The sequence below is a fragment of the Trachypithecus francoisi genome, unplaced genomic scaffold (genome assembly GCF_009764315.1).
Source record: "Trachypithecus francoisi isolate TF-2019V2 unplaced genomic scaffold, Tfra_2.0 Lachesis_group20, whole genome shotgun sequence".
Taxonomy (NCBI): Eukaryota; Metazoa; Chordata; class Mammalia; order Primates; family Cercopithecidae; genus Trachypithecus; species Trachypithecus francoisi.
This window is the reverse complement of record NW_022681466.1, coordinates 44,834,128-44,851,746: the sequence shown is the minus strand read 5'-3', so window position 1 is coordinate 44,851,746 and position 17,619 is coordinate 44,834,128. Positions and strand designations below refer to the sequence as shown.

General features: G+C 35.9%; 1 protein-coding gene across 1 annotated transcript in view; it reads left to right on the top strand.

The window, feature by feature from the left end:
* Window positions 1–17,619, top strand: part of EFCAB13 (EF-hand calcium binding domain 13) — a 121,381-nt gene that overhangs the window by 73,895 nt on the left and 29,867 nt on the right. Inside the window, exons 14-19 of the mRNA XM_033184098.1 lie at window positions 4,802–4,945; window positions 7,342–7,416; window positions 9,141–9,284; window positions 13,907–13,978; window positions 15,659–15,802; window positions 16,346–16,417. Coding sequence (XP_033039989.1) covers window positions 4,802–4,945; window positions 7,342–7,416; window positions 9,141–9,284; window positions 13,907–13,978; window positions 15,659–15,802; window positions 16,346–16,417 — 651 coding nt within the window. The remainder of the gene's footprint in view (window positions 1–4,801; window positions 4,946–7,341; window positions 7,417–9,140; window positions 9,285–13,906; window positions 13,979–15,658; window positions 15,803–16,345; window positions 16,418–17,619) is intronic.

Below are 17,619 nucleotides of genomic sequence, written 5' to 3'. Positions count from 1 at the left end.
ATTAACTCTGACCGGATCCCTCCCACAACACGTGGGAATTATGGGAGCTACAATTCAAGATGATATTTGAGTGGGGACACAGCCAAATCATATAATTCCACCCCCAGCCACTCCCAAATCTCATGTCCTCACATTTCAAAACCAGTCATGCCTTCCCAAAAGTCTTAACTCATTTCAGCATTAACTCAGAAGTCTATGGTCCAAAGTCTCGTTTGAGACAAGGAAAGTCCCTTCCACCTATAAGCCTGTAAAATTAAAAGCAAGTTAGTTACTTCCTAGATGCAATGAGGGTATAGGCATTGGGAAAATACAGCCATCCCAAATCGGAGAAATTGGCCAAAACAAAGGGGCTACAGAGCCCATGCAAGTCTGAAATCCAGCAGTACAGTCAGATCTTAAAGCTCCAAAATGATCTCCTTTGACTCCATGTCTCACATCCAGATCACACTGATGTAAGAAGTGGGTTCCCATGGTCTTAGGCACATCTGCCCCTGTGGCTTGGCAGAGTACAGCCTTCCTGCTGGCTGCTTTCATGGGGTGGCATTCAGTGTCTACGGCTTATCCAGGCACATGGTGCAAGCTGTCAGAAGATCTACCATTCTAGGGTCTGGAGGATGGTGGCCCTCTTCTCACAGCTCCACTAGGCAGTGCCCCAGTGGGGACTGTGTGGGGGCTTCAATCCCACATTTCCCTTTTGTACTGTCCTAGCAGAGGTCCTCCATGAGGGCCCCACCCCTGCAGCAAACTTCTGCCTGGACATCCAGGCATTTCCATATGTCCTTTGAAATCTAGGCAGAAGTTCCCAAACCTCAATTCTCAATTTCTGTGCACCTGCAGACTCAACACCATATGGAAACTGCCAAGGCCTGGGGCTTGCACCCTCTGAAATCATGGCTCGAGTTGTACCTTGGCCCCTTTTAGCCATAGCTAGAGTGGCTGAGATGCAGGACACAAAGTACCTAGGCTGCACATAGCAGGGGGGCCTGGCCCTGGCCTAGGAAACCATATTTTCCTCCTAGGCCTCCAGACCTGTGATGGGAAGGCCTGCCACAAAGGTCTCTGACATGCCCTGGAGACATTTTCCCCATTGTCTTGGTGATTAACATTTGTCTCCTCATTACTTACACAAATTTCTGCAGCTGGGTTGAATTTCTTCTCAGAAAATGGGTTTTTCTTTTCTATTGCATTGTCAGACTGCAAACTTTCTGAACTTTTATGCTCTGTTTCCCTTTTAAAGCTGATGCTTTTAACAGTACCGAGGTAACCTCTGGAATGCTTTGCTGCTTAGAAATTTCTTTCACCAGATATCCTAAATCATCTCCCTCAAGTTCAAAGTTCCACAGATCTCTAGGGCAGAGGCAAAATGCCACCAGTCTGTTTGCTAAAACGTACCAAAGTCACCTTTACTCCAATTCCCAACAAGTAAGTTCCTCATCTCTGTCTGTAGGTGGGCATCAGCTGAGTTCAGCCTGGTTTTGCTTTCTGCTCTGACAGGGCAGCAGATACAATGGAAAGTTTCACAATCACTGCTCTGTCTCTCCCAAACACACAGATTCTCTCTCTGTACCACATGGCTGCTGTTGGGGGATGAGGGAGGGATGGCATTGATGATTCAAGATGGTTTTTCCTACCCTCTTCAGTGCCTCTTTCAGTGATATGAAGTTAAAACCAGGTACTTTGAGTGCTCACCATGTTGTTAGTTATGAATGTGCTGTTTTTGTGTAGATAATTGTTAAATTTGGTGCTCCTGCTGGGGGACAATTAGTGGAAACTTCTATTTGGCCATGTTGTTCCACCCCTTTCTCAATAATTTTTTTAAAAGTTTCTAGATTAGATTCCTTTTTTATATGATTTACTAAAAGTTCATAAAATATTTGCATTAATTCACTTAAAGCTAAATTTGGATCTGATAATAGCAAACTGATAGCTTTCTTCCAGGTTTTGCTTTTATAGTTCCATTCTGTTGAAATTTATCATCTTTCTTAATGTGTTTTCCACCACCCCAGTTTATTAGTGTTGGTTGTATTACTTCAGTGTAATGCTCCTTTGCTTTTTCTAGCCTGTTATTGATGATTCTTATTGGACATTCTTTTTTCTGTCCCTTTGTTGTCAATATATTGCTTTAGCCTTAAGTCACAGTGAACCTTGCTGTACCTGACTAAATAGACTAGCTGCTTTTGTTTCTTCTATACTTCTAATCAATTTAGTGTTACTGGAATATCATAATTCACACTTTGGATGGAAATAATCCATTGTGTCTCCTCTCATGCTAGGAATATTCTAAAATGCAATGTTTGCATCCCTGTATGGGCAGAATAGTAGGAAGCTCTCAACCCCTTCCTACCATGGTCTATACATTTCCTGTTGTTTTCTATATCTAATTAACCAGTCTTTCTTGTACTTGTGTCTGTCTTTCTCTGTATCTGAAGCCTGAATTCAGTTACATACATCTTGAAAGTGGGGACTGCTACAACCAATAGAGATTGGTTGCTTTGAAATGACTGACGCTTAGGCTGTCATTTGCCTAGACTAGGAAGTTGTTGTTGCAACTTTCATGAGGAAAGTCTGGAACTAGCTACTAGCTGGAACTGCTGATGCTGAGAGAATAGATTAGATGTATGACTGGAGCTAAAAAGTCCTCTTCTTCTGCTAATAATACTGGTGGTAGGGGAGATTCTTCTTCAGGCTGTATGCTAAGTGTTAATGCTTAGCCAGGAGAGTTTGTAGTGAAACTGGCCTGTACTCCCAAGTGTATAGCTCTTTATATGGACCTGCATCAAGGAAGCATTGTCTGAGTTCAAGCAAGAAAGCTCCATGACAAGCTAAACAAGATTCTCAAAGGTACAACTCTTTATGTTCACTCAGCAGCCACTTTATAGGAAACAGTCCCAAGTCTTAGAGGGTTAGGTGAGAATAGAGTTCTTATTAGCCACCTTATGAATTTAGAACCATATTTTCCCCTTGCTGACTCAGTACAGTGACCAGGCCTCTCATTTCATCTTTTTTTTTTAACCCTATCCCTCTCTGACAGATTATGCTAACTTTGAATCTCAAGAATAATAGTTGGAAACTCGTTCTCTTCTTTTTCCTGGGCTTTTTGTATAAATGGTCCACCCTTTCCCCAGATTTCTGCATTCCATGTGGTATTGGATGTATAGAAGCTGATGAAAGAAAAATGTTTGTTATTCTATCCCTATGGTGACTGCAAATGATTTTCCATTGTATCTCAAATTTGCTTAAGGTGGCTTGCTGTTTCTACCTGTAAAATTAAAAAAGAGCTTTTAACTTTTAAATGGGAATTTTGTTCACTTAAAAATTTCTTTCACAAGATAGGGACATGTATCTTGCTGTACTATTTACACATCTTCTTTAAAAGAATAATCTTTTAAATAATCATTTTAAGAATCATCAAGTTCAGACATCAGTTTGATCATCACTTGTTTGTTTAGAAAGCCATAATGATTTCTAATGACTACTTGAAGTTTATATCTGGTAATGGCTTTAATGCCCTCTACTGCCCAGTTTCCTACTTTACCTGTCCTAATGAATTAGAGAAAACCTATTTGAGTTTAATTTGTTCTAGAGTTTTTGTGTGTATATGTGTGTATGTGTGTATATTGTGTGTGTTTGTATATTATAAAACTTATTGAGAGAGGGATGGAATATACAAACACATACAATATACACACATACACACACAACCTCTGTTTTTTTATACACACACTCTCTCTCTCTGTTTTTTCATCATTTCCTTCAAGTGATTTAAGGTGCCACCTCTAGTTTGAAATTTTCTGATTAAACCAGATGAATTCCAGTTAGCTAGCCTTCTTAAGAGTTCAGTATATTTGTAAGTAATTTCCTTTAAGAATGCTTTAATTGCAGTAAAAATTTATCAGTTTAGATTTTATGGAGAAAATACTGACCAAATTTATGACATGTAAATTCCAAGTTATTATAAGAAGAGATGTAGAATAGTTATTCCTAAGTAATAATATGTATATTTAGAAAGATTAACTAAGGTGAATAACTAAGGTGAAGATTAACTAAGGTGAAAGACTGAGCCATGTATTGCCACAAAATTATCCAAGTTTATCATTTTGGATTGAAAATTTTCTGCTTCTATTTCTGCTACTGAGAAGCAGAGTACAAAGAATTATAAATTGTTGGAATTAAATGGAGAAATTAGGTAATATTTTGTTCCTATATATTTTAGTTGTACTGTCAGTGCAATTAAATTGGTGCTTCCTTAGGTTCAGAGACTAAAGTATAGTAGAATAATATATATGTGTATGTGTATCTATCTATCTATCGTATTTTTTGAGATGGTCTTGCTCTGTTGCCCAAGTTGGAGCACAGTGGTACTATCATAGCTCACCTCACCCTCTATCTTCTGGGCTCAAGCAATTCTCCCACCTCAGCCTCCCCAGTAGCTAGGAATAGAGGCTCACACCACTATGCCCAGCTAGCTTTTTATTTTTTTTGTGGAGACAGGGGTCTTGCTTTGTTGCCCAAGCTGCTTTCAAATCCCTGGCCTCAAGTGATTCTCCCGCCTTGGTCTCTCAAAGTGTTTGAATTACAGGTGTGAGCTACTGTGTGTGGCCTAGAATAATGTATTTTTGACTTTGATTTTGATACTTACTGGTTTTTTTATTAAAGATTCTAGATATGCTTTTAGTATGTAACATTGCTGAAGTGATTTATATTTTTGTTAATTTAGTGTTAGAACTAAAATTCATCTTATTAGTAGTGTTTTATTTTTGACTTACTTTTAATACTTATTAGCATATTCCTTTATTTTTAGTGTTGCCTGGTGTCATTAAAGCCATTGATAAAATTAAAGATAAAAATGTGGATTATGAGGATCTAAATACTTGTCTTCAAAATTTTGGTATTTACCTTTCTAAGCCAGAATTTAAGAAGATCACAGAATTGACTGAAGCTGGTGGTGAGTGATATATTTTCAGGCAAACTGCATTGACACATCTGGAAGGAGGGTCAATTTGTTATTTTTTTCCTTAGAAAAATGACTAACATTTTTATTATAAAAAGTTAAATTTAAACTGATCCAGAAAGTATGGAAATACTCAAAAGTACAACAAAACACTCAAAAGCCCATTATTTAGAATTAACCAATATTAATAGTCTTTTTAATTAAAAAAATTTTTTATTTATTTTTTAAATAGTCTTTTTTAGATTTTTTCCTAGGCAAAAATGTAAACAAAAAGAAAGCAGAATTTGTGGTATTGCTGTCTGACAAGGTAGAAGTCAGGACGAAAGGCATTAAATGGGGGCAAATAAGGATTCATTATTATGTCAAAGCCTACAATTCACAATAAAGGTATACCAGTTTTAAGTATCTGTGCCCATGTAACCTAGCAGCAGCTCTTCTAAAGGGAATGGGTGAGAGTGGCTTGACAGGAGACTGGGGTGATAGGTGAAATAATATTGTCTATGAGTTGATCATTGTTGATGCTAGAGATCATATATGAACATATTACACTATTATTTCTATTTTGTATATATTTAACATTTTCCATAATAAAAAGTAAAAAATGGAATATGTCTAAGTTGTATGACACCTGTATAGAGAAAATAAGACTTTGTGAAGACATTAAAATCTAGATAAATAAGAATGTATCCCATGTCTGTAGATTCAGAGACCCAAAACTGTCAATTCTCTAATTAACCTATTTGTTCAAAGCAATTCTAATAAAACCCTGACTTTTTTGTAAGCTAATTCTAATATTTATATGAATGACTAAAGGCTAAGAATAGCTAAAGCACTCTTGAAGAAGAACATTTGTGGAGATGTGTGTGTGTTGGGGGGTGGGGGTTGGGAGGAACTTGCTCTCCTGGATAGCAACACTCCTTATAAAGCCATAGTGACTAAAAGAGTGTAAGAATGGCACAGGGATAGAGAAATTTACCAATAGGACAAGATAAGGAACTTCCAAACATATCCACAAACATACATGGCAACACATATGATAAAGTGGTGGATAACTGGGGAAAGAAGGACTATTTAATAAATGGTACTGAAATAATTACTTATTCAAATGGAAAGAATAGAGTTACATCCCTGTCTCACACCATATTCAATAATATCCAGGTGTGAAAACTAAGTTTTAGAAAACAAATAGAAGAAAAATTTTCTGACATAGGATTTTTTAAGATGCGAAATAAGAAACTAGAAAAGATTGATAAATTTGAATACATTAAGAACTTCTCTTTGTTAAAGGATACAACAAAGAGAATGAAATACAAGGCACAAACTGGTTATTTGCAACACTTACAACAGTGATGATTATCGTAGAGAATATATAGGCAACTTTTACAAACTAACAACTCAATAGAAATTATAAAAATTTTCCACATGAAGACACAAGTTGCTAATAATCACATGAAAAGGTTCTCAACATCTTTAGTAATTAAGGAAGTGCAAAGTTTAGGTCATAATGAGGTACTTAAAAAAAAAAAAGAGAGATCTTTTGGCCTCAAACTCCTGGGCTCAAACTCCTACCTCATCTTCCTGAGTAGCTGGGACTACAGGCACAAGCCACCATGCCTGGCTCATGAGATACATGTTTATATCCACTAAAATTGGGAAAAAGTAAGAAATATGTTATTCTAAGTACTGGTAAATATGGTGAAAGTGGTAAAACCACTTTGGAAAACAATATGCAGTGTCTTGTAAAGTTTACATACCCCATGGTTTAGAAATACTATTCTTAGCTATAAGTCCTGGAACATCTCTTGGACTTAAGTACCAGGAAGCATGTTCAAGAATGTACATGGCAGCACTGATCTTAATGGCAAAAAAGGAGAAAGAAAGCAACATGATATTCATCCACAGAATGTATAAATAAATTGCGGTATACACCATTGTGTATTCATATAGTGGAAACCCCGTCTCTACTAAAAATACAAAAATTAACCGGGCATGGTGACGTGCCTGTAATCCCAGCTGCTTGGGAGGCTGAGGTGGGAGAATCGCTTGAACCTGGGAGGCGGAGGTTGCAGTGAGCTGAGATTGCATGGGCAACAGTGCGAGAGACTCTGTCTCAAAAATAAATATATACATAAATAAAAGTTAAAAATATTATGTATGCTTGAGAAGGACTGGAAGAATTTTGACCAGTTTTCTTGGTGTTTTTCAGTGTTTACTTCTCTACTGTAAATTGATTTGCTTTTCCCCTTTATACCCATGTATTTTTATTGGTTAGTATTACCTGATGGATATAATTATATATTTCTGAATATATAACTTATTTTACATAATATTTTTCATAATAATTTAACACTTAAAAGATACTGAAGAAAATGTGTTTCTTTTTCCTGTAGAAACAAAAAAAGTGAATGTTAAAGAATTCATTGATACTATGATGAACAACACGGAATGCTTCTCTGAAAAATTATGTACGTAAGAATATCACGTCTTCTGCTTTTTGTGGACCAAATGGTTTGACAGATTTTAGAAGAGCATAAACACTATTTTAGTCTCTTATAGAGCTGGTTATCCTGCAGGTCATCTGACAAATAAGTGCCTGGCTTCCTGCTGCTATATTTGACTTTAATCCCCTGTAATGACCCCTGATTCTAGAGCGTCTTCTACATGCAAGTGAATTAAGAGCTATCATAATTTTATTTTTCATTTGCACACTTATAGAGGGCTAGAACCATGGATAGCATTCCTTTTGGGGATTTAAATGTCTTTCCACTTAGGAAAAATGATGCCATCTAGTGGCTGAGTACTAATATGAGAATTTCTGGTTACATCTGTTGCCATTTCTGTCTTCCAATTTATTCAGTAACATTTATGAACCATTAATATGTACTAGGCTTTATGTTAAGCTGTAAGTGTGGTAATATGGAAAAGATAGTTTTGCCACTCAGAAGCTCACCATAAAGAAATGTAAGATTACATATGTATGTTTTTAATGGAGTGAAGTTAGTATGCATTCTAAAAATTGGGACTGAAAGTAACGTTGTGTTATTTTGTTCTTACATGTTAGGTAACGGTAGATTTTAAGTAGCAACTCTTTTTACCTTACAATATAAGATTTAATTTGTCTCCTATACGGGGGTACATCATACAGAGAAAGAGATTGTTTGTCAGTTACTTCATTTTTCCTAGGAATTTCAGTTTTATGGAGATTAACATTTTATTAGCACAGAGTTATATAGTACATTACCTAATCTATCTCTGTCATTGTATTTTATATCTCATCGTTAATATTGCATGTTTGTGTTTACTTCTTTTTCTTTTTTCTTCATTAGACTGCTCAGAGCATGTCTTCTTTATTGGTTCCATATACCTCATTGGGACCTTACATCCCTTTACCGCTCCGCTTTCTCCTAATCCATCAGTCTCCTCCTGTTTTCACTTTTCCTCCTTATTTGGTTTAAATTATCTTATCTATACATACCGAATACCCTAGACTATCTTGCCTCCGTGTACTTTTGTTGCACCTATCTGGCAAAACTCTCAACCCCGAATGAACCCAATTACCTTCCTTCTTGTGTCTGACAGCATTTCTGGAGAAAATCACACAGCTGAGAAGATTGTACAGGTTATAAATAAAATCTTGGTCACTAATGTCTGCTGGCTCTTCCTAACTATCTAATCTTCCTGAGAATCAATTCTCTATATAGCAACACAGTGACTTTTTACAAATTTGTAGTAAGATAATTTCACTCCTTTGCTTAAGATGCTTCAATGATTTTGCATTGAAATAGTCTTTCTTTTTATTGTCTACAGTGATAGATTGAAGAGGAAGTAGGAGCCAGAGGAGAATTTTAGGGAGAGATATAGAACAAAAGCTACTTAATTGTATTATCAATTGAAAATGTTTCTGAATTCACACTTTTAAAAATCTAAATTCAATAAAAATTATTACTTATAATATTCAGGGTTGGGGCACTAAGTTCTTAAAATATTTCAAGATCCTCAAAAATGCATTATATTTGAGGCTAAATATTTTATTATGTTTTCATATTTGAAAGTTGGCAGTTCATTTATGCTATATTTATTATTCTTTTAAACCATAAAAACCTTAATTTTTGTCTATTGCAGATGACAGTTTACTGTGTGAACTTCTTGGATAAGCATTCATAAAACTTGTGTTTTATTTACCCTTTAGTATTGCCTGATGCTATTGAAACCCTCGACAATCTCAGAAAGGAGACGATGAGTGTTTCTGACCTGTGGAATACTCTGACTAGTTTGAATAGTAATTTAAAAAAGGATGAATTTCTAGCTGCGTTGAAACTAGTTACAGTTGATGGTGAGTGTTACAAATACTAAAATTAAAAAGTATACCAAGGTATTACTTTATTTTCTGTCAACTTATTTGTCGTTGTATCTTGAACTTGGCAAGATGGAGTGTTCCAATATGATTAAAATGCCAATATATGCATTTAGGCAATACTGTATAAAGAAAGTTCAGCTTGTTTGGCTATTCAATATGAAAATATTGTTATGTAATTTATTACTACTCTAAATTGATCAAATATGCAGAGTTCCTTCAAGTTGTGTGGTATGTTACTGGAAAATGGCATATCCCAATGAACACAGAGGGCATGATTAGGAAATGTTAAGACATCTATTCAAATTTTATAATAACAGTACTTGGAATATTCATACTGTTTTGTTGAAATAGGCTTTTATTTAATTTGGCAGAAAAACACACCTGCTGATAGCTACCACCTCTGTTTAGCAAGTTAAAAAAAAAAAGCAAAAAAAAACAAAGTTCAAAAAGGTATTGTATAATAAAGACTATAGACTAAAAAATGTAAAGCAAGTCTCCATCATTTACTGCTGATATTCTACATGCAGGAAGGAGAGTACGTAGGCTATAGGTAGACATTTCTACTCTCTCATAGTCTTAGTGCCTACAAGTTAAAAACGTGCGTAGTACGTTTATGTTCTTTTATGTGGAATGTTTATACAGAACGAGATTAGTAACATAAGCATGCTGTCAGGGGTCTTTGTCAAAGAATTGTCTTTTTCTGTAATAATGTTTTATCCTTTTCATCCATTGAGCTTCTGTTTAGTTGAGGCTAGCAGTTTTGGGCTTTAAATGTATTGATTATTTTGTTTATTGGAAGATTTGAGGTGAAAAGGGTTGATGAAGAAAAGAAGGATAATTTCTACCTAATAATATAGATTTTCTTCCCTTTTTCTCTGTGGCAGTGCTTCAGGTTCTTTTGTTAAAGTTAGTGGAATTTATAGGCAGCATGTACCACAGAAAGTAATAGATAGCATTTATTTGAACCAGACCAACAAAGTATTATTTTATGAGATATGAAAATAACTAGAAAAGTATTTTTATTATAATAAAAACTCATATATTGTGTTTATTATTCTTTCTTTGGGGGGGACAAAGTCTTGCTTTGTCACCCAGGCTGGAGTGCAGTGGCACACTCTCGGCTCACTGCAACCTCTGCCTCCCGGTTCAAGCAATTCTGCTGCCTCAGCTTCCCAGGTAGCTGGGACTACAGGTGCACAGCACTGTGCCTGGCTAATTTTTTGTAGAGACGGGGTTTTGCCATGTTGCCCAGCCTGGTCTCAAACTCCTGAGTTCAGGTGATCTTCTGACCTTGGCCTACCTAAGTGCTGGGATTACGGGCATGAGTTGCCGCACCAGGCCTGTGTTTATTATTCTGTACTTACGAAGCAAAAGACAGTATATCAAATGCAGATGATTTTACAATTTAAGCCTAAATATACACGTGATATTGAAAACTGTATCTGTATGCCTTTTGTCACATCATTTCTTCTTTTAACATTGTGCCCTTAGTACAAACGTATTTAGTTCTTATTTTAATGCAGTGGCTTGCAAAATTTTGAGATTTATTATTTTTGTTTATATTTGATATTGTTGAAGCAGAATGCTTTTTTTCCAGATTAAATCTTATATAGTTTCCTAATATATAAAATATTAAAGTTGAGCTTCTCGGACCAAAGTGGGAGAAATGACCAAGTGAACTGCTGAAACAGCTCCATAAGACCTTAGAAATGTAAGAAAGAAATTAAAATTACTGATCTAAGGTATTCTTTTGACCAGGTTATGTTAAAAAGAAAAAAAAAACCTGAAAAACAACTGGTTCAGATTCTCTCTAGTTAAACTGAAGAGTGAGTTCCTTGTTATTGGCAGTATTCCATATTGACTCCTTAATATTTTAAAATATATTTAAAATTAAAAAGTAATCTTCTGATGATTACAAAAAAAGCATTGCAAAATAGAAAAGGTAATTTATCATTTGGCAAATTCAGAAATGCTTCCCAAATATCTAGTTATATAGCTTATGAGCTCTCTTGTTTCTTCTGAAAGACCTGAGTGAAGAAAGTTGGTGTTGAGCAAAAATATGTAAGATGGTATGGAAAATGGTCAAGGTGAATGTGAGACATTGAATCCATAGGCTAAGAATTAAAGGAAATCATTAATAGGTGTTGTTAGGCATTTAAGGCCTGGGACAGTCTCTTCTCTGCTGGTGGTTTCTCTGGCTTTGTTTGTTTTAGATTTTTAAACTTAAACTGATATTCTCTGTTTCTCCTGACTCTGATATCTGATGTGGTTGAAATTAGCTTAATAACTTTGTTTTCTTTTTGGCGTGGCAACAAGACTCTAAACTTATCTTCATGATTTTTTATGCAATATCCATTAAAGCCAGATCTGAGTCTTTGTTTCAGGCTCTAACTTTGCAACCTGGCATCAGCTGTGATTAACCCTGTTATGGTGGTTTAGCAAAGAATAATTGAGCTACAAATTCTTGACAGCAGCTCTATTCATCCACATCTCTTTTCTCAGGATTTATTTAAAGATATCCAGGAAATCTTTCCTAATATTGGTAGTTGCTATTCTATTTCAGCAAGTTATATGAACCAAAGGATCAAATGAGATTGCAGGTCATGCTTATAGATTTGGGTCCCTTGGTAAATAGGTCCAAAGCTAGCTGTAAATTTTGTTAGATCACCTGTAAATTTTGTTGGTGTTATCAGTACCTGTTGACCTCAGATGGGCTCCCTGCTTCCTTTCTTCCTTTGCCTCCTTGCCTCCTTGCCTCTCTTACTCCCTTCCCTTCCCACTCTCCCTCCCTCCCTCCTTCCTTTCCCTCCTGTCTCCTCCCATCCCTTCCCTGCTCCTTCCCTTCACTTCCCTTCCTCCCAGAATTCTAAGTAGCTGTGATTTAGTTCTACTTGATTATACATACCAAGAACTAGATTCAGAGGGGACTCCATTTAGGTGACTGAGTTACAATACCTGTTGCCTACTTTAAGCTGATCTTTAAGCTACTATAAATTGAAGACACTTAATTAAGAACATCTTTATATAACATGGTCTTAGAATATTTGATTATGTAACCTTGTTGATTGATGTGAGGCTAGTGCAAGGCCATCCTGAATGGTATAAAAGTATAAAAGAAGTATGAGGAATGGAATGTATGAACACTTCTATCCTTCTCCCATCAGAGAGAGAACACAGATTCAGGGACAGAGCCTTTACAGTTAGTGATATATAGGACTCTACTAAATGACAGAAGCAGCAAAAATACTGCAATAAAGACATGTGTTTTTACTGTAGAGAATAGTTCCTGGCCGGGCGCGGTGGCTCAAGCCTGTAATCCCAGCACTTTGGGAGGCCGAGACGGGCGGATCACGAGGTCAGGAGATCGAGACCATCCTGGCTAACACAGTGAAACGCCATCTCTACTAAAAAAAAAAAAAAAAATACAAAAAACTAGCTGGGCGAGGTGGCGGCGCCTGTAGTCCCAGCTACTCGGGAGGCTGAGGCAGGAGAATGGCGGGAACCCGGGAGGCGGAGCTTACAGTGAGCTGAGATCGCGCCACTGCACTCCAGCCTGGGCGGCAGAGCGAGACTCCGTCTCAACAACAACAACAACAACAACAACAAAAAAGAATAGTTCCTAAAAGTTCAAGTGTTAATTTAAAGCCAAGGTAGATAGAAGGTGAGACATTGTTAATTGTGGCTATATACTTAAGCCCTGTTCAGGCTTTTATCTGCTGGTGACACATTTTGCTTGTTGTACTTTGTTCTAGTCTATGATAATAAACTATAATGTTTCTAAATCTTAAGATTCCTTATTCCTGGCTGGGAAAACAAAGCTGCTTCAGTTTCCTGTGTTCGTCACTTTAACTTTGTAATCTAGTACTTGTGTACTGTGTAAGAAATGGGTGTAAACACATATCAGAAATTATAGTCATAGGCCTATCAGGCACGAAAGAAACGTTTGAAGTTTTCTGGTGTAGAATTTTTATCTTTAAACAGTTGAAAGACAAAACTAAGACTGAGGTATGTCTCTTAATTTTGTCTAGAATATATCTTGGTTTTATCTTTTGGGAATATGGATTATATTGTTTCCATTGATTGAAATTGAGAACTCAGCCTGACTTTTTTTTCTTTTTTTTTTTTTTGAGATGGCATCTTGCTCTGTCACCCAGGCTGGAGTGCAGTGGTGAGATCTTGGCTCACAGCAACCTCCACCTCCTCGGTTCAAACAATTCTGCTGCCTCAGCATCCCAAGTAGCTGGAACTACAGGCACACGCCACCACACTCGGCTAATTTTTGTATTTTTTAGTAGAGATGGGGTTTCACCATATTGGTCAGGATGGTCTTGAGCTCCTGACCTTGTGATCCACCCCCCTCAGCCTCCCAAAGTGCTGGGATTACAGGCATGAGCCACCTTGCCCAACCATCAGCCTGACTTCTGTAGTCTTAATGTTTATTAATCCCATAAAATCAATCCTTTGGTTACTCAAAAATATGAAAAGGAAATATGATTCTTATGAGTGCATCAAATGGTTTACATTTTTATAGGTAGCTTTGTTGGATCTGACTTTTGCTTAATGAGGTTGGTCTATTAAAAAAGTGTTTTCTCTCACAGAAGGTGACAAAGTACAATTTGAAGAATTTGCAAAAGTAGTAAGGAATATGCGTGATGCTGCCAGGTTAGAAGGTAAGTACTGAATTATTTATAACGGTTAGGTTTACTTTTATTGAAAGGACTTATTTTTGTTTTTGTTTTTAATGCTGTGTGTTCACCTAATTTCTGGTTAACATGTTGGCATTGATACGTTTATACGCAGATGAAACTTGGTTTTGATGAAACATTGACTGGCATATAGGAACTTGACTTTCAGAGTGTATCCTTCACTACTAACTGATAAAGCTGGTTTACTCTGTCTAGACTATTTGTTAAAGAACTTGGAGGAGCCAAGAGAATAGGCATAGTATGAGGTTCTATGCCTTCTGTCAGTATCTACACGTGTAATTTTAAGGGAATGTGGTCAGTGTCTGACCTTGTAATTTAAGATTTTAGAGGTGGAATAGACAATTCCAGGTAATGATAAGGATTAAGGGTAGCCATTGGTGTGGATGACTTTGGAAAGGAAATAAAGGCCTTTTGAAGTTAAGAGGTCAAAGTGCTCTGAGGCCAGGCTCATCCTTATTGTCATTGGATGATATTGGGATGAGAGGTAGAAGGAGGATGATGATCAAAGTGCCAAAATCCTTAGAGAATGTGAAGGAGTGATGAGACAGTAATCAATACTGTTGTCAGGAGAGTGGCATAGTTGAATAACAGGCCTGAGCCTCAAGGGAGAGGGATAAGGTTTGATTGAAGGTGGAACTAAAATGGCCTGACAGCAGCAGCAGAAAGACAGGAAAATGCTATTCTGCTTCCTGGTCCTACAGTATGTGGAACTTGGGAGCATGAGCAGACTCTACTCAAGGTGGTTGTGCAAAGAAACTGTTTTTAAAGGAAATCAAATGCTAAGGCAAGAAAGCAGAGCTGATACAGGTTTTTTGGGTGTCAGCAAAGCTCAGATTGCCATCTGTAGTTGCCTCCCAGTGATGTTAGAGGAACAGAAAGTGAGGCAGGACGTAAGGCTTAAACTGTAATTACTATTTGCAGCTAGTTTCTGTTGACTTTAATAATAATAATAAAACTAATTTTATTCTATAAATATGACATTTATTGAGGCATTATTATATGTCTAATGCTGTCTCAAGTACTTTTTATACATTATTATATTTACTCTCCACATCAATCTTGTGAGGTAGATATTAGTATTATCCCATTTTAGACGAAAGAGATGTTAAGTAGTAATAATTTGCTCACAGTTGCACAGTTCCAGGTTACAAATCCTGGAGCCAGAATTTGAATGTTGGTCTGACTTAACCAGTGCTGGAAATAAAGCAACATTCCAGATGTTAGGGTACAATTGAGTCCTGGTGGAATTGAAAAGAAAAACTGCATGAGCCCTTGTAAATCTTGTCCCATATTTTACATTTTTCATAATTCTGAAAGTTATTTCTCCTATATCTAAATAATTTTATTTGCTACCATTAGAGGTCCACGGCAAAATAATTACTTTGTATAACTGCAGTGAAAAGTTCAGCTATATGAGTGATTTTGGTTGTGCAAATTTTATAAATGCACCAGAGAAATGTGATAGATCAAGAGAACTCTTTGTACATTGGGCTGCTGGTAATAGAATGCTATAAGGGATAAATTTCTCTCTGAGATTTCTTATTCCTCAGTTCAGGATATAATAATAAACTATGGCTTTCCACTAACAAATGTCTTGAGTGATGGCTACTGCTTTTTATCAATTAACTTTTTTTCTATTTATAGAGTTACAGGAAGTTGTCTTAGCTGCTGATTTGCTTGAAGGTGACATGATAGCTGAGAAGAACTTGGAAGACTTTCTAAGAAATACTGGGATTAAGTCACCTAAACAAGAGGTAGAGAAAATTCTTCAATCAGATTTTGTTTCTGGTAAGCATTTTAAATATTACTCTCAGGTTTTTCTTTTTTTTTAATGAGTAAAGAAGATGTGCAAGGTCTATAGGTATTTGCTTATCTTACTATAAATGTAATCTTTGAAGTGGAGCCTTTCCTCTTAATTTCCTCTTTTGCAGTTATAAGAATACTTTTATACAAGCAGGTCTAGATTTTGTGGAAGTGGGCTTGTTAGAATCCTCTGTCCTCATTGCTCTCTTGATGTAGTGAATGAAGAACATCTTAGAAATTCAAGTTCTGTGAATAGAAATCCTAGCTTTGCCACCTTTGACGGAATTACTGGTCAGAGTTACTGGGGCTTTGTTTGTACTTCAGTTCCCATTATAGGTAGAATCGGAACTAGTATACCTACAACACTGTAGGGTTATTGTGAGGCTTAATGTATGAAATTGAATCTAGAAGTACCTTGTAAATAAAATGTTCGAGAAATATATAAGCCATATGCTGATTTTGATACTAGCCTTTAAGTGTTACTTTGTCCAGGGGTTCTTGTTTGTCATCTCTCTCTTTTCCTTGCAGAAGATAACATGGTGAACATTAAAGACTGTATGAGGGCTTTGAGGGACACCCAGAAATTTTCCAATTATATTGGTAAGAGCTTTATGGTAAAACTGTTAGAAGGCAACGATACAGAACTTATTCAAAGTTCATCTAGTAAAACACTAAATTTGGTGTTTAAATCTTCTTTATAGTATCTATGCCAAATGTTTGCTTCATGTGTACTTGAACACTTTCAGTTATGGGGAATTTCCTGCATTTTATTTTGAAATTTAAGAATTGTACATTTGTGATTGGAGATTGGAAAAATAACAAGATTATGATCTTTTCCGATAGTTAAAATAAGACACCTTTATTATATATGAATGAATGGTTCTTTTTAATGTTGTAAAAAACTTAAATGACCAGGAATGTAAGAAGTATAAAGTGCAAGTCTCTTGTAATATTAACATTACCCTCCAGAAATATCCACGTGAAGGTTTCATAAATATCCTTTTAGGCTTTCTTCTTTACATCTGTCCATAATATTGCACAACTTGAATGCAATATATGACAGTATATCTTAGATATAATTCTGTGTTCCACTGTATTATGTAAACCTACCTCATTCTTTTAAAAGACTGCATAATGCTCTACTAGAGGAATGAACTATAATTTTGTCCACAATACTTTTAATAAATATTTGGGTTATTGCTATTTTTTACTATTACAAACATTTGGTGAGTATCCTTGTACATATATCTTTGTGCACATTGCACACAATTTTTCTGTAGGGCAAATTCCTTAGAAGTGGACTTGCTGGGCCAAATGTTTACATTTTTAGATGTAAAATGTTAACAAGCTGCTGCCTAATTACCCTCCTAAAGGTTTGTGGAAATTCACACCTTTATCAACAGCGAGTATTATTTATTAAAAATTCTGATAGTAGGAGCATTCATACTTTGTCTTACCCATTTCAGGTTTTTTTCTAGTTTATTTTTGATTTTTTGGCTTTGTTTTTGGTGGATTGCTTTTTGCCATTTTTTGTTTCATTTTGTCAGTTTGGTAATTTGATTCTTCTAGGAAATTTCAAATTTTATTGAGATTTAAAATGGCTTAGACTATTAGGACAGCCCTGTGCACTTCTAATTCTTCTCATTTTTTTGTATATATGGTTATTTTCTCATTCTTAAATATATATTTGTATATATATAACTTTCTTCTTTGTTTGCTACTGAATGTTCTGTTATCTCTGTTTTTAAAGTACTAGCTCTTGGGTTTATCTTTAGTGTTTCTATTTATAGTTTAAAAATTAA